Below are 23,390 nucleotides of genomic sequence, written 5' to 3' on the forward strand. Positions count from 1 at the left end.
CTTGGTCCCTGCACAAAAGAAACCCATAACATCAGCGTGTAGAAAGACTGACTTGTAATAAAGGCTATATCACAGTTATGGGTGTTGGCTTATCTATATATCATAGTTATGCGTGACAGAAGTTCAAATGAGGAAATTGTACATTTTCGCTGGTGAGATGGATGAAGAAAGACTTGACAGATGAAATTCTTTGGACCTGGGACTCAAAGGATGAACAGTGTTTTACCAGGTGAAAGTGAATACCTAAAAACTTGGATAGAACACTCCACTCAATGATAGCAGGATACACATTCTTCTCAAGTGCACATGGAGCATTCTTCAGGATAGACCATATGTTAGGCCGTAAAACAAGTCTCAATAAATTTAAAAGAACTGAAATCAAACAAAGTATGTTCTCTGACCACAATGGAATTAAATTAAGTCAACAACAGAAGGAAATTTAGGGGATTCACAATTATGTGGAAATTAAACAACATACTCCTAAGTAACCAATGAGTCAAAGAAGAAATCACAAGGGAAACTATAAAATACTTTGAGATGAAAGAAACCAAAAACAAAATACAAAAAACTTATAGAATACAGTGAAAGCAATGCTTAGAAGGAAATGTATAGCTGTAAATGCCTGTGTTAAAAAAGAAAAAAGACCTCAAATCAAGGAATTAACCTTCCACCTTAAGACCCTAGAAAAAGTAGAGCAAACTAAACCCAAAGCAAGCATAAGGAAAGACAAAACAAATATTAGAGCAGAAATAAATGAAAGAGAGAACAAAAATACAACAGAGAAAAAAAATTTTTTAAGTTGTTCTTTGAAAAGATCAACAAAATTGAAAAAATTAAAAAAAAATAGGAAGAAGGAAAAAAGGGAGAAGACTCAAATCACTAAAATCAGGAATAAAAGAGGGATTAAGAAAGGAATAAAAAGGATTGTAAGGGAATACTATGAACAATTGTATGCCAACAAATTAGATAATTTAGAAGAAATGGACAAATTTCTAGAAAAAATACAAACTACCAAAACTGTCTTAGAAGGAAACAAAAAATCTGAATAGACCTATAATAAAGGATTGAATTAGTAATCAAAAAACTTCCCACAAAGAAAAGCCCATGATCCGATGGCTTCACTGGTGACTTCTACCAAACATTTAAAGAACTACCACCAATCCTTTCAAAATCGATCAAAAAACAGAAGAGGAAGGAACACTTCCCAACTCATTCTATGAGCCATTATTACTCTGATACCAAAATCCAACAGACATTACAAGAAAAGAAAACTGCAGAGCAATATCCCTTGTGGATATAGTTTCACACACACACACACACACACACACACACACACAATTCAACAAAATACCAGCAAACCAAATCTAACAACATACACTACACACCATAATAAATTGGAATTTTTTCCACGAATGCAAGGTTGGCCCAACATGTTAAAATCAACCAATGTAATATACCATATTACTAGAATAAAAGACAAAAGCACATGATCATCTCAGTAGATGCAGAAAAAAGCATTTGACAATCTTCAACACCCTATGATATGATAAAAGCATGAAATAAACTGGATAGACACTTTTCCAAAGAAACATCAAATGGCCAATGAGCACATAAAAACATACTCAACATTATTAGCATCAGGGAAATGAAAATCAAAACCACAATGAGATACCTCTTTACACCCACTGGGATAGCTATAATCAAAAAAGATGAACAATAATATGTGTGGATGAGGATGTGGCAAAATTGAAACCCTCATTAATTGCTGCTGGGAATGTAAAATGGTACTGCTCCTCTGGAAAACAATTTGGAAGTTCCTTAAAAAGTTAAATATGGGGGAATTCCCTGGCAGTCCAGTGGTTAGAACTCTGCGCTTTCACTGCCTAGGGCGTGGGTTCAATCCCTTGTCAGGGAACTAAGATCCCACAGCCAAGTACCATGGCCAAAACAAAAAAAGTTAAACATAAAAGTTACCATATGATCCACCTAGGTATAGGTATACACCCAAGAAAATTGAAATTATATATATGTCCACAGAAAAAACATGTACATGACTGTTCCCAATAGTTTTATTCATAATAGCCAAAAAGTAGAAACAATCCAAATGTCCATCAATTGATGAATGGATAAACAAAATGTGGTGTGTGTGTGTGTACATATATGTGTGTGTATACACACACACACACACACATACCCATGCATTGGAATATTATTTAGCCATCAAAAAGGAATGAAACACCTATACATGCTACAACATGGATGAACCTTGAAAGCACTGTGCTAACTGAAAGAAACCAGATACAAAAGTCCACATATTATATGATTCAATTTTTATGACATATCCAGAATAGGCAAATCCATAGACAAAGAAAATAGATTAGTGTTTGCTTAGTCCACATATTATATGATTCAATTTTTATGACATATCCAGAATAGGCAAATCCATAGACAAAGAAAATAGATTAGTGTTTGCTTGCCTGGGCGGGGGGCGGGGGGGAGGTTGGGGGGAGACAGAGGGCGACTGGGCATGATAGTTAATGGGTATCACCCAGATTTGGCATGATAAAAATGCTGGTCTGGAATTAAAGCTGACCGTTATACAACTTTGTGAATATATTAAAAACCACCGAATTGTACAACCTAAAGGGGTGAATTTTATGGTATGTGAATTACATCTCAATGTTTTAAAACTTAGTAATCCGAAACAGTGTGATATACTTAGCATAGAACAAAGTGGAACTAAACTTTGACTTTTATTTGATCATTTGTTGCAATAATGTTAAGGAAGAAAAGCAGAGCACAAGATTCAATGGATTGTAGTAATTCATTCTGCAAACTTTGAATGGAGTTCTTGCCATCCTATGTAACTATGCTAGTTGCTTCAGAGTGTACAAAGCTGAATGGTGCTCAGCTCCTCTCCAAGTGTCTTAGAAGCTAATGGAGAGGTTAGAAGAGGATACAGTGGACTGATAGCCCAAAGAGGGCTGGTTCTGCTTGTCTACTCAAGCATTGCGTGTGAGAGCAGGCCACCAGGCTTCCATTTCTGGGAGCCCCAGACAGGCCTCCCTGGAAAGACAATGACTGGTGAGATGAAGGCTAACAGGCTGCCCCAGAGACACTTGATGAAGTTACAGAATGAAATCACACCTTGATCTCTCAGATGAGAGAGAGAGAGAGAGAGAGAGGGAGAACGGGAGAAGGGAGCACAAAAGCACAGCTGTGGGCCCTTCTGTCCAGGGCCCTTGACTGAGAACAGGGAAGGATTGGGTCAGATTATTCTGACCCCTGACTTAGCTTAGTACAAGTTCCTCTAGACAAGTGGGTAGGGGAGGGGTGCTGTAAGACAGAAAAACTCAAACATATGAGTTGTCACACAACAGGTTTTATCAGAGATTAAGAAAACAAGGGGAAGGGGTAACTTGTACGGGTTGTACTTGAAAAAGTACAACCTGGGTGGGAAGAGATGTCCTTCCTCAACTTCAACACAGTGAAAAAGAACAGAGGCACAGCCTGGACTGTATGGGGCCTGATAGAATAATGGGGCATAGCTTAGCACCAAGTGATAGGAGACGGCACAGCATCATGCCTAAACACGAGAGTGAGCATGACAGTTGACTCATGTCATGGGAACAGCAATGTGGAGGAGACACAGCTAAGATCACAGGGATGAAAAGAGATGTAAGACTGGCATATAGTGGATATAGCAGGAAGATCCTAGCTTTCTTGACGGGAGCAGATTGGAGTAATAACTCTTCTGTTACCATTTTTATTATTAGGTGTGCTTCCCTGACTCTTCATATCTGAGTGGGGCCCTGAGAAACTAAGGTTACACAGAATACAAAGCAAAATGCTAAAAATGACTCAACAAAATATAAAGTGCTAGGGAAAGGGAGTGTGTTTCAAAATAAGAATGGGTAGCATCAGGGAATTCCCTGGTGGTCCAGTGATTAGGACTTGGCACTTTCACTGCTGTGGCCCGGGTTCAGTCCTTGGTTGGGGAACTAAGATCTTGCAAGCCACATGGCCTGGGCAAAAAAAAAAAAAAAAAAGAAAGAAACAGAAAAAGGGGCAGCATCAGCTTGAAGATCAGGAAAGATTTTTATTTACAAAGGTAGTAGCATATGAAGTTGAAAGGATACAAAAGACTTTAAAAAGTGTTTTCTGATCACAATAAATTTGGTTTGATAAATACAGAAAAGAAAAACACAGAGAAAAAAATGAACATCACAAATTATTATTCTATACTCAGATAAAACCAGCATTAACATTTGAGGGGGGACTTCCCTGGTGGTGCAGTGGTTAAGAATCCGCCTGCCAATGCAGGGCACACAAGTTCGATTCCTGGTCTGGGAAAATCCCACATGCCGCGGAGCAACTAAGCCCTTGCGCCACAACTACTGAGCCTGCGCTCTAGAGCCCATGTGTCACAACTACTGAAGCCCGCACGCCTAGAGCCCGTGCTCCGCAACAAGAAGCCACCGCAATGAGAAGCCCGTGCACCGCAACGAAGAGTAGCCCCCGCTCGCCGCAACTAGAGAAAGCCCGCGCGCAGCGACAAAGACCCAACACAGCCAAAATAAATAAATTAAATAAATGAATTTATTTTAAAAATAAATTACATTCCCCTTAAAAAAAAACACACATTTGGGCTTCCCTGGTGGCACAGTGGTTGAGAGTCTGCCTGCCGATGCAGGGGACACGGGTTCGTGCCCCAGTCTGGGAAGATCCAACGTGCCGCGGAGCAGCTGGGCCCGTGAACCATGGCCGCTGGGGCTGCGCGTCCGGAGCCTGTGCTCCGCAACGGGAGAGGCCACAACAGTAAAAGGCCCGCGTACCACAAAAAAAAAAAAAAAAAAAAAAAAAAAAAAACCCACATTTGAGGGGTACACCTTTCCTCATTTTATTTATTTATACCTCTATTTATAAATATCTGTAATATCTATAAATATAGATATACAGATATGAAAGTGCATGTGTTTGTGAATATATACATACATATATAGATATACTTACATACACACACACACACACACACACACACACACACACTTCAAAACAAAAGTTGTGATTGATAAGGATTCTAACAGGGAAAATGGAAGGTAAGAGAAAGACCAGGCACAGGCAAGGAAAAGAAAGCACAGAGGCAATGGAACCTTCCAGAAAGAGTATGAGCTAAACAGGACTGGATTCAAATCCTGCCTCTGCTTCTATGGAAACACAAGCAAGTTACTTAACCATGCTGAAGCTCAGTCTCCTCATGTGTAAAATGGGGATAATAATATTTACTTGATCGAGCTGTTTTAATGATCACTTGAGTACATTAAGTACGTAGCAGTGTCCCCAGAGAATGGGAGGCGCTGAGCGTGTGCTGGTGTTGTACAGCAGGCTGTCTGGGTAGCTGCATGTGGTGCTGCTTGTTTCTGATGTAAGATACTTGCAGGTAAGAGGGAGGGCCAGGGACACTCTCTCACTATAGCTCAGGGATCACAAGGATTCCAGATCCCAGCTAAAGGAAAGAGCGAACTGCCCTTAAGCAACAACTCACCCAATTTCAGGAGAAATCATGATCTGCGCAGGGCACTTAATACTTAGCCATCTCATGGCCTATCATTTCCCTCTAATCAGACATACTGTACTAGGCGACAGGCCAAGGTTATGAGGTCACTTTTTCTACAGTTATTTTAATACTCATCATTCTAGAAACTCTTCTGACTCTCATAAAACAAAGTAGCAGAAGGACTTTGATGGCTAGCACTTGTCTGCTGATTCACTGAGTGAACTTGGGTCAGGCACGTAATCTTTCTTTTCCAGGTTTTCCAGAAACAGGGTAGGCAGGTTCCTGTCCCTGAGCAAAAGCATCAACACACGGACGGTAATTCAGGGCCGCCAATTTGGGTGAAGTGTCTGCATAATCCATTTTTCTCTCTGAGTTACAGAAGTAATTGTCCATCCATCTCTGGCAAAGGAGACCATTATCCTGTCCTTATTGAGATATGGATCTAATTTAGATGTTGGCTACGTTTATGAGCCCTCAATTCATTAAGCCATCAAGACAAACAGATGGTGCCTCACAATCAGTGTCACGGCAAAATGACGTGGAGGGCCTGGAGATGTCAACAGAAACCTATTTGCAGTGCCATTGAGTATGGCAGTGCCTTCCATAAGAGGCACCTCATTCTCGGAGAATTAGCAGGCTGTAAAAATAGCCCTAAATCATTTTTGGGAGAGACAGAGTTGGGGAGGCAGAGAGGCCATCAGTATCCAAGGCAGTGGGGGAGAGGAGAGGAGGGTTCTGAAAGGGAGACTATCAATGGTGGGTGATCACGAGAATTAAGAAGCCACGGGAGCCCACAGTCCCTGCCCAGCTACTGCAGCCCCAGTAGCTGAAATGCAGCTAGAGTCCCTGAACTCAGGTACTCACCTCTGCAGAGAGACAGTCTTGAGTCAACAAGTATTTTCCATGTGTAGCACACCATCAGGTGCTGTGGGCGAAAATGTTTAACAGAGGTTCTGATGCCAGGGTGCTTGTAACCCAACGTTCATGCATAACCACGGTACTCTCCATCATACCAAGTACCAGGAGCCAGCTGGGGAGCCCAGGTGGAAAATCATGTTTATCCTTTCTGGTGGAAAGAGCTGTTCACCTGTGGTGAACAGAAAGCTTTTGCTTCCAGTGATCGATTCTTTCTTTGCGCAGTCTAGTCAAATTACCTGTACAAATACAGATTATAAAAATAAGTCAATCTTTTCAGTTATATAGCTTATATAAGATTACAAATTCTCTAATTTTTAAAATCAGTATATAAACGACATAAAACTAAAAGACCAAATTCTGCTTACTCATTCTCTACTAAAAGACACATTTAATAAATTATATAGGATATAAAATTATATAAATTTTTTGGTCATTGTATGATTTGCATTACCTTTTTCTTTTTTAATTTTTATTGGAGTATAGTTGATTTACAGTGTTGTGTTAGTTTCAGGTATACATAAAATTATATAAATTTTTAAGATGAGATGGTTGTGTTGTTAATTCCAAATCCAATTATCTCCAAAGCAAGGGAATGAGGCAGGAGGGCCTCAGCTCAGTTAGAGAAGTTCTGTGCCCACCCCCGCCAAATAACTAACAGGAAGAACAAAAAGGAATTCTGAGGAGCTTCAGTGAATCCAAGATCCATTTTTTAGTGACAACCGCACAGCTTTTTGTTGGAAAATATTATCAGTGAACAGTCTTGCATCAAGCGTAAAATGATGCAAATGTATTTCCTTATTTAATCTGTTTAAGTGCCTTCCTGTATAAATGATCCTCTCAACATCACTGGGCCAGTTTGGTCAGAGCACAGTACTATGAGAGTGAAGGCACAGTCTCACCTCTGCCACCGATCTTCAGAAGGCTGGCCCCTTGTCATTCAGTTATCTGCCCACGTCACTGGCTACATGTGCACAAAAGTTGGAGTAGCGGGCTTCCCTGGTGGCACAGTGGTTGAGAGTCCGCCTGCCGATGCAGGGGACACAGGCTTGTGTCCCGGTCCAGGAAGATCCCACATGCCACGGAGCGGCTGGGCCCGTGAGCCATGGCCGCTGAGCCTGCGCGTCAGGAGCCTGTGCTGTGCAACGGGAGAGGCCACAACAGTGAAAGGCCCCCGTACAGCAAAAAAAAAAAAAAAAAAAGTAGGAGTAGCATCAAGGATTTACCCAGGTTTCATGTTCAGTTAGTGGGATGGAAAGCAGTTCTACCAACCAAGTCAGGGAATTTAAAGAGAAAGTACAGGATTATGAGGAAGAGGTGTCCAGAGCAGGGGGAAGGAGAAGAGAGAGATAATTATGTTCAGTTATGGACGTGCTGTGGAGTCTGGAATTTTATGATAGCCTGGACCCTAGTCAATTCTCCCTGGAGACTGGACTGTATGGACTATTGCTACTTTAAAGCAGCAGGCCTTGTCAAGGTGGTAGAGGGATGACACTACAGCATGTAGCAGCCTTCCCTATCCTTAAGACCCAGGATATGGCTTCAATATAAAGAATATAATAAGCTACATACTGAATAGTCTTGTTTTCTGGCAGAGAAATGCTGATAGTCCTTTTCTAATGCATTCAACTTCACTACCAAGTACCTCAAATTCACTCCGCTCTTGAAACATCCTGCTCCAAAACCTTCAAGGGCCACCTAATATAATACTGTCCAAGTTCTTTGATTAGCGTTTAAGGTCCTCCCCAGTGACCTTAGGCCTACTTTCCATTATTCTCTGACTCTGCTTTAGTCACAGATTTTTGCCTTTTCCCCACTCACTGTCCTCCATGCCAGAGCTACAATCCCATAGTCTACCTCTATTCCTCTGCCCACTGTTTCCTTTTTCTGGAATATTCTTTCAACTTATTTACATGCTAGTCATCCTTCAAAGCCCACTCATTCAAGCCCCTGTCCCAAGAAGCCTTCTTTGAAACCGCTCACTCACTATGATATCTACCTGGATTTCCATTCAAAGCACTTATCACAGACTGTTTTTGATACTTTTCTATACCTGTTCCTTTGACCTAATCAGATGATAAATTATTTCAGGGAAGGAACTGAGTCTAATTTCTGAGTCCTGTACAGGGCACAATATACATGTCCAGTATTTGCTGACTGTGACTCTCAACTGTAGTTTGAAAAGTCAAAGATATTACCAATTTTCTCAAAAGTTGTAATATTTGTTTTAGACAAAATTCCACAAAGATCACACAGTATTTTTTTTTTTTTTTTTTTTTTGCGGTACGCGGGCCTCTCACTGCTGTGGCCTCTCCCGTCGCGGAGCACAGGCTCCGGACACACAGGCTCAGCGGCCATGGCTCACGGGCCCAGCCGCTCCACGGCATGTGGGATCCTCCTGGACTGGGGCACGAACCCGTGTCCCCTGCATCGGCAGGTGGACTCTCAACCACTGCGCCACCAGGGAAACCCCACACAGTATTTTTTTAAGGATGTCAAAAAACAGATAGTGTAGCTTTAAGCTGAGCCTTAGCCCAAATCTGAGTTTAGAAGCCCATTTCTCTTATAGTGCATATGACCATGTGCTGACAGCTACTTGGAGCGTGAGAAGTTACAGAGGCTCTCTAAAGAGGGGAAATTAGCAAAGCTGTCAGAGACTTCTTGTGCTGCCTTCCTATAAATTACAGGTGGATTAATTTAATACATGAGAACCCAAATAATTTTTTAAAGTCTTCTGCATCAATATTATACTTTGAAATAACACAAAGAAGAATGGAATAATATATGTTGTACATGTGTCACCAATGTCTTATGAAAATTTTAAGTTTAATCAGCTGTCACTTGTTTTCTTGTAACATGATACTGAATAAGGTACAGCAGAACAATCTTTTAAAAAAACTTCTGCATCATCTGATACAGATAGGCATCATCACCATTTACCAAGATTTTGGTTTCTACATATGATCAGAAAGAGATCATTTCTTAAACAAATAGGGCAGGGTCTGCATCTTTCTGCACAATGCATGGCATAGGAATTTTTAAACTAATAGCTAACACTCTACATTTATTTCCCCATTAACCACCACTACTTTTATCCCCACTTTACAAAGGAAGAAAGTGAAGCCCAAGGTCATGGCTAGTATGTGGCTAAGTTGGGACCAGCACTGGTCTGCCTGACCCCAAATCTCATTCTCTGGAAATTAGCAAATTAGCTAACATTAGTTTGATTCATATAAATCCTCTTCAGAAATGAACATGCTGTGGTCACTGCTGCAGTTAGCCTTTTTTTTTTTCCAGAATCAAGGGACTTCCGCTTTACTTTTTTTTTTTAATTTATTTTTTAATTAATTAATTTATTTTTGGCTGCGTTGGATCTTCGTTGCTGTGCGCGGGCTTTGTCTAGCTGTGGCGAGCGGGGGCTACTCTTCCTTGTGGTGCATGGGCTTCTCACTGAGGTGGCTTCTCTTTGTTTTGGAGCACAGGCTCTAGGCGCGCGGGCTTCAGTAGCTGTGGCATGCGGGCTCAGTAGTTGTGGCGCACGGGCTTAGTTGCTCTGTGGCATGTGGCATCTTCCCAGACCAGGGCTCAAACTCGCATGCCCTGCATTGGCAGGTGGATTCTTAACCACTGCGCCACCAGGGAAGCCCTTGTTTTACTTATGCATATGACTTTCATATTCAAATCTGTCAGGCTCTTTTATCACTTTAATTACTCTAAATGAGTTCCTGATCTTCCTACTTATCTTTTTTTTTTCCAATTTTTTTTTTTTGGCCGCACTGCCCGACACGCAGGATCTTAGTTCCCCGACCAGGGATCGACCTGTGCCCCCTGAAATGGAAGCGTGGAGTCCTAACCACTGAACCGCCAAGGAATTGCCCCCTACTTATCTTTTAAGCCCTCCAGCTACTGCATCAGTTGTCACTTCTTTTTTTTTAAAATAAATTCATTTATTTTGTTTATTTATTTTATTTTTAGCTGCGTTGGGTCTTCGTTGCGGTGCGCGGGCTTCTCATTGCGGTGGCTTCTCTTGTTGTGGAGCACGGACTCTAGCACGGGCTCAGTAGTTGTGGCTCGCGGGCTCTAGAGCACAGGCTCAGCAGTTATGGCGCACGGGCTTAATTGCTCTGCGACATCTGGGATCTTCCCGGACCAGGGCTCGAACTCGTGTCCCCTGCACTGGCAAGCGGATTCTTAACCGCTGTGGCACCAGGGAAGCCCCTGTCACTTCGTCTTTTAACATTATTGAGGCCCTACTGAGCTCAAAGACAGCGTTCAAGGAGATGCCTGCATGAACCAGACAAAATACGTGCCCTCAAGCAGCTGGAAGTACTCCACATGACCAAAGTAAAGGGTTTTTAATTTATCGTACTCAGCATGAATGTTTCCTACCAGTGTTTTAACTCAATTATGAGACAAAAGATTTTCAAAATCCTGAGCCTAAGACACTGAGCTTCTACCTGTGGGATAAAGCACTTGGCAGTCTGCCTCGTTTCGTGGTTACATCCAGAGATTCTAGTTTAGTTAGAGTCCTCACGGTAGCGCTTGATGCTCTGCACTAATTCGCCAGGTAGCTATCGATTGCTCTACGAACAAATTTGGGGCTCTGTCCCGGGAAGTTCACTGCCACAAGGGACCTCTGACACTTCTTTCCTCAGGTAAACCACCCCGATCTAGGTGGAGTCACCCGTACTTGCAATGAGTGGCTTCCTCCCACTACAGTGTAAGCGCCAAGCCGGAGGCCGACAGCGCACGTTCGTGGCTCCAGGGCTTGGGAGTGGCTCCAGCGCCCCACCGCCGCCGGCGCCCCCGAAGGCAGGAACGTGCTCCCTCCTCACCCGCAGCCCCCCAAGGACCTGCCGCGGTTGAACCCCCTGATCCGCGGCCCCGCCCGGCCGGCGCTCGGAACACCGCCTTCGCGGTGCTCGCTGCCGCCGCCGCGTCACGAGAGGAAAAGGGCGAGAGTAATCTCAAGTACCACCTGGCCAAGGGCCAAGAATCCTACACTTCCTCCGCGGAATCCCGGTTGCCGACCTCTCACCTCTGGCGCGATCCCTACGTGAGAGCCGGGGACGCGGAGTCACCGCCCGCGCACGTCGCCCCAGCCAATCCGGAGCTCGCTCCGGGCCGCCCCACCCACCGCGTACAGGCCCGCACTAACCCGCCGGCACGGACACCGGCGTACCAGCCACTGGCTTCTGATTGGCTGAGGACGGCTGTGGGCGGGACCGGGAAAAGCCGGGCAGACTGCTGGTGCGCGAGGTGGGTCAGAAGCCGGTAGGAGCCTGCGACGTCGTGCAGTTGTCTGTAAGTGATGCATGCCGGGGTTTTGGGAGCGGGAGACGCCGGGCCGTGGGATGGGAAGAAGTGAGGCCGCGCTGGGCCGGGCTGAGAGCACCTTGGGAGGGTTGGGGATCGCAGGACTGGGAGTGGGGGCGATGCCTGGGTTGAAGGGGGCGAAGTCTGGTTGGCGGGGCTCAGGCCCCACCTCGCGGTGCAGGGGAGGTTGGTGAGGGCGTACGGAGCCTATGAGGGGATGCAGCAAAGGCTTGAGGAGCGAAGCCTCGCGGATGGCGCTGGGGAGGGACGGGGCTGGGGCCGACTTCGGGGAACTCGTAGAGCGGGGTGGGTGAGGAGGGATTGAGAGGGCGAGCGCTCCGGCCATGGAGTCCTGACAAGGTCACAAGAAGAGAGAGGGGAGGAAAGTTGAAGGGTTGAGAGGAGGGCGTAAAACCAAACGACCTTCCTGCCATCGGCTTCATCTTCTCCCCGGGCCGCTATTCCCTTCCACCTTTGGCGACCCCCTTCGGCCCTAGGAAGGTAAGAAGGACCCGGGCATGTATCAAGCATCTCTGACGTAATTTACATTTCTCCCGAAAAAGTAAACCTGCCAGATTAGAAATTACAAAACATAGCACGGGATTAGTATTGGGAGCAGCCGAAATGATTCGGCAGGTTTATTCGCCTCTTTTATTTAACCGGTGCGGGAAGCAGTTATTTCCCTCTTCGGGGTAATCCCTAAGGAAGGAATCTATGCTTTCGGAAGTACCCAGACCGGTTTGGATAAAAAGTTATGATGGATTGAAGCGGTACCAGGCCCCAGCATGATAATCGTATTTGAGTTTTGTATACCAAGGGTTCTCTTTCTTCCCTGTGCACCAGAATCTCTTGAAGGGGTCTTCTTAAGATACAGATTCCTTGGGCCCTGCCCCAGACCATCTGAATCAGAATCTTCCGGGGTGGCGCCTTGCAGCCATTTTAAACAGGCTGACGGGTAACGGATGCAAAATCAAAATTTGAAACCATTGTTGTTAGATAGTAGTTCCAGTGACCAAAATGACGGGCTGTGAAGATCCTTAAATCTTTTACATCACGTGATGCTGGGCAGCTCCAGTTCCCTTATGCCTTTTCTAGGTTCCCATGCATTTGGAAAGGTCTTCAGTAGTATCTTACCAAGTTTACAGACTACTTCGTGTTTTCCAAACTGGCTTTGAGTATCTGGTTATAGGTGCCTCTTTTTGTACTTATTCAACTTTCTGACAGAGATCTGGGTCAGCTGCTGCAGGCGAATGACAAAATGATAATAAAGGAAAATTCAGAAGTGGCGCTAGGAAAAAAAAATCTTCAAATCACACTTGAAATCATTAGATGAATTAAGTCACTGGGAAAGAAGGTTCCATTTGATTTTAGGCATGACTGACATTTTTTACAGTTAAAAGAAAGAGATGTGGGCTCCTGTTAAGGAGTGGATTTTAAATGTTTTTCAGATTAAATACATACCAGCATTATAAGACAGATGATTTGGCAATATATTGTCAATCAAAAGAACCCACAACTGTGTATCAGGAGAGCTGGGTTCTAATCCTACCCTGCCAGAGATGTATTCCTGTTGTTGAGCAGTTCATTTAACCCTTCATAACCTTTTTTTTTTTTTGCTTCTGTAAAATAAGCCTATTGGCATGGATTAATAATCTGGGTTTTTACTCTTTTGTGTGTGTGTGTGCGGTACGCGGGCCTCTCACTGTTGTGGCCTCTCCCGTTGCGGAGCACAGGCTCCGGATGCGCAGGCTCCGGATGCGCAGGCCCAGTGGCCATGGCTCACGGGCCCAGCCGCTCCTCGGCATGTGGGATCTTCCCGGACCGGGGCACGAACCCGTGTCCCCTGCATCGGCAGGCGGACTCTCAACCACTGTGCCACCAGGGAAGCCCTGGGTTTTTACTCTTAAGTTATATGATGTGTACTTACTGACCCTGATATTTTAAAAGTGAACCATTTTGTATTTAGGTGGCTATAAATCATGAATACGTGGGAAACTTCTAGGTGATCATTAGGAAGAGAATTATCAAAATCTTTTACTCAGGGAGTGTTGCAGATATATATTATGCTAGATATATAATTTGAACCATAGAGTAACAAATAACTTTGTGATATGTTGGACTTCTAATATTCCCCTTTATTTTATCCTGAAATGTGCACACAAGGTGTTCTGGATCAGAGACAGATTATCATGAGTCACTTGAGACATAATGACCACATGGTTCCCTCACGCCCTGATTCTTTCCCCAGGGACTACTTTCTGAAAGCCAGATCTAATGTCCTGTCTGTACAAACTGCTGAAAGGTGATCCTCCTCCCCGCTGAAAGGAAGGAGAAGGGAACTTTTGCTCCATTGACATGTTGGACAGTTAAAGTTATCCAGATGTGAGAGATTAAAGGAAAAACTACCAACTTTCTTGCTTTTAAAGACAATTCCCAAATGACTTCTTAGTTTAGGAATAATTAAGGCAGAGGAAGAAAACATGATTTCATATATGTAAAAGAAGGCGCTAGTTTTTAAAAGTGGATTGTAGTATTATAATGGTTTTGTCTCTTGTGGTTGCAAGGATCCAAGACCTACTCAGGTTATCATGTGTTCTTTCATAGATACAATATAAGAATTAAAAGAAAAATAAGCACTTATGTACAAACAGCTTGACATTTTTATTACTGACTCTACAAATGTGTATAATTGTTAGTTTTCACTAAATATTCCTAATTACCTGAGAATAATTTTAATTGTTGAAAATATTACTTTAAAATTTATTCAACAAACATTTTGTGGTCTACTTTATGTAATAAGCATCATGCCAGGCTATGGTATAGACAAAAGCAGGACAGGTGTAACCTCCTGACTTCAAGGATTCTAGTGAGAAAAACAGTTAAACTTGCATTTATAAGAAAGAGTTATTATAGAGAAAGCATCAGGTCCTATGGGACTGCGTAACCAAAGCACTTATCATAAACTTGGAGAGTCAGAGAAGACTTTCCAGAGCAGGTCAGTTAAGGCAAGAAACCGAAAAATGGGAGGACTTAGCCCAGAAAGAGTATCTGAAGAAAATGAAAAGGGAAGAAACGTTTTAGGCAGAGGAAGTAGCTTGTGCAAAGGCTTGGAGGTTTAGAGAGCATCTCTAAGAAGTTTAATGTGATTAGAATATGGGGTTGGTGAGGGAGGTTGAAGGAGGATTTGTGATAAAAACAAAAGTTTTTTAAACTTTTGCCTTTGGGAAGTTTAGATTGGTTATGAAGGAAACTAATAAATATACTGGCCTAAAATAAATACAGTATTTAATATTACCATCTATTACATTTATATAGTATCTTGTTGCTGTTTTTTTTTTGTTTTGTATGGTTTTGTTTGCCACACAGCGTGGAGGATCTTAGTTCCCTGACGGGGGATTGAACTCATGCCCCCTGCAGTGGAAGTGTAGAGACTTAACCACTGGACCGCCAGGGAAGTCATCATTTATGTAGTATCTTGAAAGCCAATCTCAAATATTTCTCTGAAACTTCCCAAACTTTTTTATCCAAAAGACATCACACTCTAAATTCTCATTTTCTCTGTTGGCAAAGTGATCCCACTCTGGCATGTCTATTTTAAAGAATCTAATTTGTGAAACATTATTTCAGTGTTTACATTCTATCTCTTCACATATATAGTGAGCATCCTGAACCTTGAGCTTGTTGAACCTTGTATATAATAAAAGCTCAGAGAAAGTAAGGGTTTATTCAATTAGCAGGTAATGGAGCACAAAAAAGAAGAGAAAGTAAGGGTTTATTCAATTAGCAGGTAATGGAGCACAAAAAAGAAGAGAAAGTCTAGTCCTAATTTCTTCTATCTAGCTGTGTGATACTGTACAACTCATCTGGATTAAGGTTTTCTTCTCTGTCAGATGACAGAATTGAACTCTTCCCAATGAGGACGGGGGCTTGGAGGGACAATCTCACTTTTCAAACTAAGCACTAAGCCTCCCCTCTAGAGTTGGATTTTCTTTGAGGACCTTGACTACTACTAAAGCCCTTGAATAGCAAAGTGTTGAATGAGAGCTATTATTACTGAAGGGAGTATGATGCACATGAAAAACCCAGAAGCTAAGGTAGGACTATATGGGTAATGGCAGTTAACTTTTGAGTTTATTGTAATTGACGTCAATCAGAGACTTGTGTAGTTATATACTATGTTTGACTCCCTTTTTTATCTACGGGTAAAGTTTATAGTCTGTTCAGCTCAGTCAGAAGGAAGTATGTACATAGTTGCTGTGACTAAGGTGAAATTGAATTTGTTATTACTTTATTGTGATGAAATGCCTACTAGCGTCCTGTGTAAAAAAATTGACCAAAAAGGGAGAATGGAGCCTTGGTCCCTTTGTGATAGAAATGAATCTTTTTTTCTGCCCTCTAATTCATATAATCAGGCTAGTATCTTGCCTTTTTTGGTACCACTTAAAGGAATAATCTTATAAAAGAAGTATGCTTTTAACTGCAGAACCTCATGGAAATTCTGTTTCAGGAAGATTCTTCAATCACTATGTCAAGTGACACAGATGTTTCTCTTTCTTCATATGATGAAGATCAGGGATCTAAACTTATCCGAAAAGCTAGAGAGGCACCATTTGTCCCCATTGGTAAGTTTGACTTTGATGGTCTAATAAGCTATTGTAAGCTTTTTTTTTTTTTTTCTTTTTGCGGTATGCGGGCCTCTCACTGTTGTGGCCTCTCCCGTTGCGGAGCACAGGCTCCGGATGCGCAGGCTCAGTGGCCATGGCTCACGGGCCCAGCCGCTCCGCGGCATATGGGATCCTCCCAGACCGGGGCACGAACCCGTATCCCCTGCATCGGCAGGCGGACTCTCAACCACTGCGCCACCAGGGAGGCCCTATTGTAAGCTTTAACACAGTAGAAGTGTGGTAAACTTGTTTGGTTCATCAGGAATTTCCTGAAAGCATTTATTTTTGAATATTTTTTCATATCTTGAAATATGCTTAGATTGGTATGATGTAGCTCTCATTATAAAAATTCTTCTCTGTGTATTCAGACTTCTTGTTTTAGTGACTTATTTCAGTGAATGTGTTGGGACCCCAAGACTACCATCAGTCTCAATGATTTGCTGGAAGGACTCCCAAGACTAAGAGTTGTTATACTCACAGTTGTGGTTTATTACAGTCTCTACTGTATTAACTGATTGCCTTTGGGGATGGAAGTAAGACAGAGAAGAGTTCCCCTGGCACTCTTAAAGGAATTTATTTACTGGCTTCACAAGCCCACATTTTAAAGATGATCTTAACTTTTTGGATCTGCTACTGTTTGCTTCCAATTGTGGATTTTTAGTTCTGAGGGGGAAAAATTAAAAATCCAATTTGTATGTTAGCTGGTTAATGGTCTCCTAAAGCATCCTTATAAAAAAAATAGAACGTTGATTGATGATACCCTGCCCCCATGCATCTGACATACTTGTGACTGTCTGTTTTACAGGAGTGGCAGGTTTTGCAGCAATCGTTGCATATGGATTATATAAATTGAAGAGCAGGGGCAATACTAAAATGTCTGTTCACCTGATCCACATGCGCGTGGCAGCCCAAGGCTTTGTTGTGGGAGCAATGACTCTTGGTAGGTTCCTACAGGACATTTCAAATTTGTGGTTCCCCATTAATGGATTTCTTTGTAAATAAAACAAGGTAGATACTTTTAGCTGACTTTGAAGCAGTTTGCAAATATCACTTATATTCATTTTCACATAAAAACTGAATTAATAAAAATAGTTCAAGTAGTGACATAGTTTTACTGTCTATGATATAATCTTACTAAGGTTTTAAAGAAAGAAAAGATAGTACTGCCCATCACTGAGTTTATAATTTCGTTGAAGAGTCTAGATATGTAAATAGGGTTGGTAATAAGATCCATCATCTGGGAGAGACATGATTGCTGTTTTATTGAGTTTTTGAAGGTGGAAAAGATATTACATGCTTTTATAGGCTTTATAATTAATTGACTTTATCTGGTATTATATAGCAAGAGTAACTCCTTTTAAAGTTGCCAGATAAATATTGATATTTTAACAGTCTGAGCTAGTCATACTGGCCTTGAGATACTTGGGAAATTGTGTAAAAAGAATTTTAGAAATTTGAATTGTTTAAGAAAGCAAAAATGTAAGCAGCCTAGTGCCTTGTTCCCCTTGTAAATATTGTATGCTAGCAAGGGTGCTACTTTTAGCTACTTTATGAACAGTTTTTAATCCTTTAATACTGAAGAAAATATTTAAATGCTTAACTAGCATTCTTTTTCTTTAGGTATGGGCTATTCCATGTATCAAGAATTCTGGGCAAAACCTAAACCTTAGAAGAGGAGATGCTGTCTTGGTCTTGGTGGTGCTTGCTTTACTTAGACATCTCATATTGAGGTTATATGTTTATGTTAAAAATAAATTCTGTGGGTCGGACAATAACATAGTAATTTGAATATTGGCTTCCTTTCTTGTAGGCTTGATTTGCCTAGTGACTAGTTCACTCGCTAGGTCATTCAGGGGAGTCAGATTAGCAGAAAAACATGTCACTTTTAAATGCATTTGATAGTGGTACAGTGTCCACCTTCTTAAACTCTTCTGATAAAATTACTTGTAAAGAGGACAACATGCCAAACCTGAAAATGCTCCCAGTTGTTGCAGAATATCATATGCTTTTGATGTAATGTAGGAATCCTATTTACCCCAGTTAATTTAACTCTTTCTGACTGCCTTGTGGACTGAGTACTGTTTTTAAGGTCTGGTTGGCTCTTGAAGGACCCTTTCAGAACACTGCACGGAATAATTATAAACCTCCCAGCAACTATGTGTGTGTTTTTAAACCAAACCTAAAGAGCTGGTAACAGCTGCTTTGAAGTAGTATCTGTTTCAGAATCATAGTTGTAAACATGAGAATAACTTAACTGTAGATCCCCGTTTAGCTGTTTTGTAATTGCAGAATTATAGTTTGCTGCTGTTATATTAGAATAATTTTTAAATGGCATTTTGAAATAGAAATGTGTATTTTAAGTGCTAATGCAAAGGTAAATGAAAAATACTTTTTAAATGTGTGCAGCCTGTTTATTTTCTCTGAAAGAATCATAAATGTTAAACTAAATTGCCTGTAATGGAAGTGATGTATGAGCAAGCTGGTTTGGTCAGACACTATACAAACTTTGGTATACTACAGAATGCTTTGTTGTACTTGTGAAATTCTCTCGTCTAACCTGAATTTACATTCCATGGTGATAACATGGTAAATGTAGTGTTATTAAAGTAAGTGAACACATCAAATGTCTTGTATTTATTTCAATTTGGAAAAAACTATCATTCTTCAAAGTAGTACAAGTAGTTCCAAGAAAAGAGGGAGAACATTTTATGCCTTTTGTAGGAGCCATAGTTAAAGACCATTTAACAAACAGGAATAATAGCTAATGTTTATTGAGCACTTACTGTGTGCCACACACTGCTCTAAGCACTTTTCATGTATAATGTCATTTAAGTTTCCTAACAACCCTAAGAAGTAGGAGCTATGATCCTCATTTCATGGAGGAGGAGACTGAGGTATGAATAGTTTTAAGTAATTAACTCAAGGTCACATAAGCTAGAGGAAGGTTGTAGGTTTGGGACTGGAACCTGGGCAGTCAAGCAGTAGATGCCAACAGACTCGAAATGTTGGCCTTTGTGAAGTTAATGCTGAGTGGCAGCGGTTATCATAAATTAGTACTGTTAGAAAAGAGGGTGCAGCATGGTCTCGGCTCACTGCTCCACTGACTATATAACCTGGACCAATCAAGGTTTTCTCAGTTTTCTGCTAGTTAGAAATGAGAGATTGGACTATGTAATTTCTCTAGTCCTATCTAGTTATAGATCATTACATAGGTCTATGGGAAATGTGCTTTAAAAATACAAGCTATTACTAGGAACTCTTCTCGGCCTCCAGTAGACATTATAGGAGTTGCTTGTAGGCAGTCCTAACAATTATTTCATGAAGGATAAGCCTTCTATAGAAGAACAAATTTGTGAACAAGTTTCAGAAACTTTCTAATGGATGAGTACATTATTGATTTTGTTAAATAAATACTAATTTGAAAGAAATTGATCTAGACAAATGCCAGAGGATAGAAGAACAGGAGCAAAATGTTGAGACTGTAGTGAGCATGTTAAGTGATCAGGAGACAATAAGTAAGGGTGCTTGCCTGAAGAAGACAGTGGTAAATTAGGGTGGATGAAGAGGCTGGCATCGGATTATGGAAGTTTTTAAAAGTGGCTCAAGTGGATGTAACACTACTTTTTATTGAGTCAGACCTGGGTTCATGGTTTTGCCACTTAGGAGCCAAGCAGCCATGGTTTCCTCATCTGTAAAGTGGGGACAATGTCAGTAGCCTAGGGTTGCTGGGAAGACAAAATGCAATGGTGAACATAAAAGGGCTTAGCATAGCACCTGATGCATTAGTAATCTGAATGGTTGCTGTTACCATTGTTACTGTTAGGCTTGGGAATGTGGCAGCACAGAAGGTGTGTGGGCCCTCCTCTCACAACTTAACAGTTTAGCAGAGAAGGCTGGCATTAGATCAGTGATTTCGAAAAGCATGATGAATACTAGGTACAGGATGCAGCAGACAGGGGTGCCTAACCCAGGGCTGGAGTCTGAGAAGGAATCCCCAAGGAAGTGGTGTTGTAACTTAAGATGATTTTTCATCTTAAGTTAGAACATCACCTTAAGACACTGATGAAAGAAATTAAAGATGATACAAACAGATGGAGAGATATACCATGTTCTTGGATTAGAAGAATCAACATTGTGAAAATGACTATACCACCCAAAGCAATCTACAGATTCAATGCAATCCCTATCAAATTACCAATGGCAGTTTTTACAGAACTAGAACAAAAAATCTTAAAATTTGTATAGAGACACAAAAGATCCCAAATAGCTAAAGCGGTCTCGAGGGGAAAAAATGGAACTGGATGAATCAGACTCCCTGACTTCAGACTATACTACAAAGCTACAGTAATCAAGACAATGTGGTACTGGCACAGAAATAGAAATACAGATCAGTGGAACAGGATAGAAAGCCCAGAGACAAACCCACTCACCTATGGTCAACTAATCTATGACGAAGGAGGCAAGGATATACAATGGAGAAGACAGTCTCTTTAATAAGTGGTGCTGGGAAAGCCGGACAGCTACATGTAAAAGAATGAAATTAGAACACTCCCTAACATCATACACAAAAATAAACTCAAAATGGATTAGAGACCGAAATGTAAGACCGGACACTATAAAACTCTTAGAGGAAAACATAGGAAGAACACTCTTTTTTTTTTTTTTTTTTTTTTTTGCAGTACGAGGGCCTCTCACTGTTGCGGCCTCTCCCGACGCTCAGGCTCAGCAGCCATGGCTCACGGGCCCAGCCGCTCCGCAGCACGTGGAATCCTCCGGGACCAGGGCACGAACCCGTGTCCCCTGTATCGGCAGGCGGACTCCCAACCACTGCGCCACCAGGGAAGCCCAGGAAGAACACTCTTGACATAAATCACAGCAAGATCTTTTTTGATCCACCTCCTAGAGTAATGGAAATAAAAACAAAAGTAAACAAATGGGACCTAATGAAACTTCAAAGCTTTTGCACAGCAAAGAAAACTACTACCAAGACGAAAAGAGAACCCTCAGAATGGGAGAAAATATTTGCAAATGAATCAATGGACAAAGTATTAATGTCCAAAATATATAAACAGCTCATGCAGCTCAATATTAAAAAAACAAACAACCCAATCCAAAAGTGGGCAGAAGACCTAAATAGACATTTCTCCAAAGAAGACATACAGATGGCCAAGAAGCACAAGAAAAGCTGCTCAACATCACTAATTATTAGAGAAATGCAAATCAAAACTACAGTGAGGTATCACCTCACACCAGTTAGAATGGGCATCATCAGAAAATCTACAAACAACAAATGCTGGAGAGGGTGTGGAGAAAAGGGAACCCTCTTGCACTGTTGGTGGGAATGTACATTGATACAGCCACTATGGAGAACAGTATGGAGGTTCCTTAAAAAACTAAAAATAGAATTACCATATGACCCAGCAATCCCACTACAGGCATATACCCAGAGAAAACCATAATTCAAAAAGACACATGCACCCCAATGTTCATTGCAGCACTATTTACAATAGCCAGGTCATGGAAGCAACCTAAATGCCCATCAACAGACGAATGGATAAAGAAAATGTGGTACATATATACAATGGAATATTACTCAGCCATAAAAAGGAACGAAATTGGGTCATTTGTAGAGACGTGGATGGATCTAGAGGCTGTCATACAGAGTGAAGTAAATCAGAAAGAGAAAAACAAATATCGTATATTAACACATATATGTGGAACCTAGAAAAATGGTACAGATGAACCGGTTTGCAGAGTAGAAATTGAGACACAGATGTAGAGAACAAACGTATGGACACCAAGGGGGGAAAGCGGCGGGGGGGGGGGTGGTGGGATGAATTGGGAGATCGGATTGACATGTATACACTAATATGTATAAAATGGATAACTAATAAGAACATGCTGTACAAAAAAATAAAATTCAAAACTTAAAAAAAAAATAAAAGTAGGTTTTTGTATTTTTATATTCAGGATCCTGCTATTCCCGGAAAAAAGTTATCAGCCTATTTGTAGTTAACGAACAATAGTGACATCTGGTGGTGACAGCTGCAATTTGACTCCACACATAAATCCCCAAAGTACCCTCTGCTTCTGTACCACGGAGTCAGAACTTTGGAGCAGAGGACTGGTCATGCAGACCACGCCTCTTGCCTCACCGATGAGGAAACACTGCTCAGAGTTTCAGGAACTTGAAATTTAGGCTCTACCCCCAATAAATTTACAGCCCATCAAAACAAAGGCCAGAACAAAGCTGAATGAACATAAAGTATTTTAAAGTTCTCATGTGTCAAATAGTGGAACTGCCAATTATTTATATACTTAATCCTGTAGGAAAGCTCTTCAAATTCAACAGGAAATTGGAGAAAGGAAACCAAACATGCACCAACCATGACTTGATTGCCACTTTCTTAGTGAATGATTTACCTGCTATAAGTTCATGTAAGAGCCACTACTACTCATGCATCCTGGCTTTATTCTTAGATAAAGAGAGCTTACTTTCCCCTTAGTCACTGAAATGGGGCAAAATAATTTGTTTTTAGCAAGACAAAAGTTAGGAAATTTTCTCCTAAATTCAGCAGTGATAAATAGTTCCAGAGTGGAGGCCAGCATCCAGTTGGTCCCCGCAGAGGAACCCAGGAACAGGTCCCCTCTGTAGTATCCTGAGCTTCTTATAACATTGGTGTTAGGTCTTTTTCCTGTCCCCAGTGTAACTCTGAAGTGTCACAGAGTGACTAAAAGTTTACAACGTGAGGTAGAAATGCCATCATCATACCTTTCGGCTAGAGCCCTATAACCTAAACTCAGCTTATCTGCAGCTATACTTACTGTCTTCCCTACTGGTGCTCCTTCTGAGATCACCTGTTCCTGTCAGGGATCTCCATCTCACACTGTCACACCCTGGGCTCAAACTCTGAAGTGTCTTTCCTTCCTTCTGTTCA

The 23,390-nt window shown here is 41.7% G+C and overlaps 1 protein-coding gene and 1 long non-coding RNA gene across 3 annotated transcripts in view; one reads left to right on the plus strand and one right to left on the minus strand.

Annotated features, from left to right (window-relative positions):
* LOC132497668 (uncharacterized) overlaps positions 1 to 11,521 on the minus strand; it is a 35,096-nt gene extending 23,575 nt beyond the window's left edge. The window contains exons 1-2 of the long non-coding RNA XR_009533630.1: positions 11,451 to 11,521; positions 6,422 to 6,711 (exon numbers count right to left, since the gene is read on the minus strand). This is a non-coding gene — a long non-coding RNA (uncharacterized LOC132497668). The remainder of the gene's footprint in view (positions 1 to 6,421; positions 6,712 to 11,450) is intronic.
* Positions 11,522 to 11,687: 166 nt separating this feature from the next.
* On the plus strand, positions 11,688 to 19,076 carry HIGD1A (HIG1 hypoxia inducible domain family member 1A). 2 transcript variants are annotated; one of them, XM_060110934.1, is made up of 4 exons: positions 11,688 to 11,776; positions 16,296 to 16,410; positions 17,258 to 17,392; positions 18,073 to 19,076. In XM_060110934.1, exons 2-4 carry the CDS (start codon positions 16,314 to 16,316, stop codon positions 18,120 to 18,122), a joined length of 282 nt encoding a protein of 93 aa, XP_059966917.1. In that variant the 5' UTR covers positions 11,688 to 11,776; positions 16,296 to 16,313; the 3' UTR covers positions 18,123 to 19,076. The 2 variants fall into 2 exon arrangements, with proteins under 2 accessions (XP_059966917.1, XP_059966915.1); XM_060110932.1 differs by having other exon boundaries at positions 11,719 to 11,776; positions 16,300 to 16,410.
* Positions 19,077 to 23,390: the final 4,314 nt, after the last annotated feature.

Source organism: Mesoplodon densirostris, chromosome 10 (genome assembly GCF_025265405.1).
Source record: "Mesoplodon densirostris isolate mMesDen1 chromosome 10, mMesDen1 primary haplotype, whole genome shotgun sequence".
NCBI classification, from domain to species: Eukaryota; Metazoa; Chordata; class Mammalia; order Artiodactyla; family Ziphiidae; genus Mesoplodon; species Mesoplodon densirostris.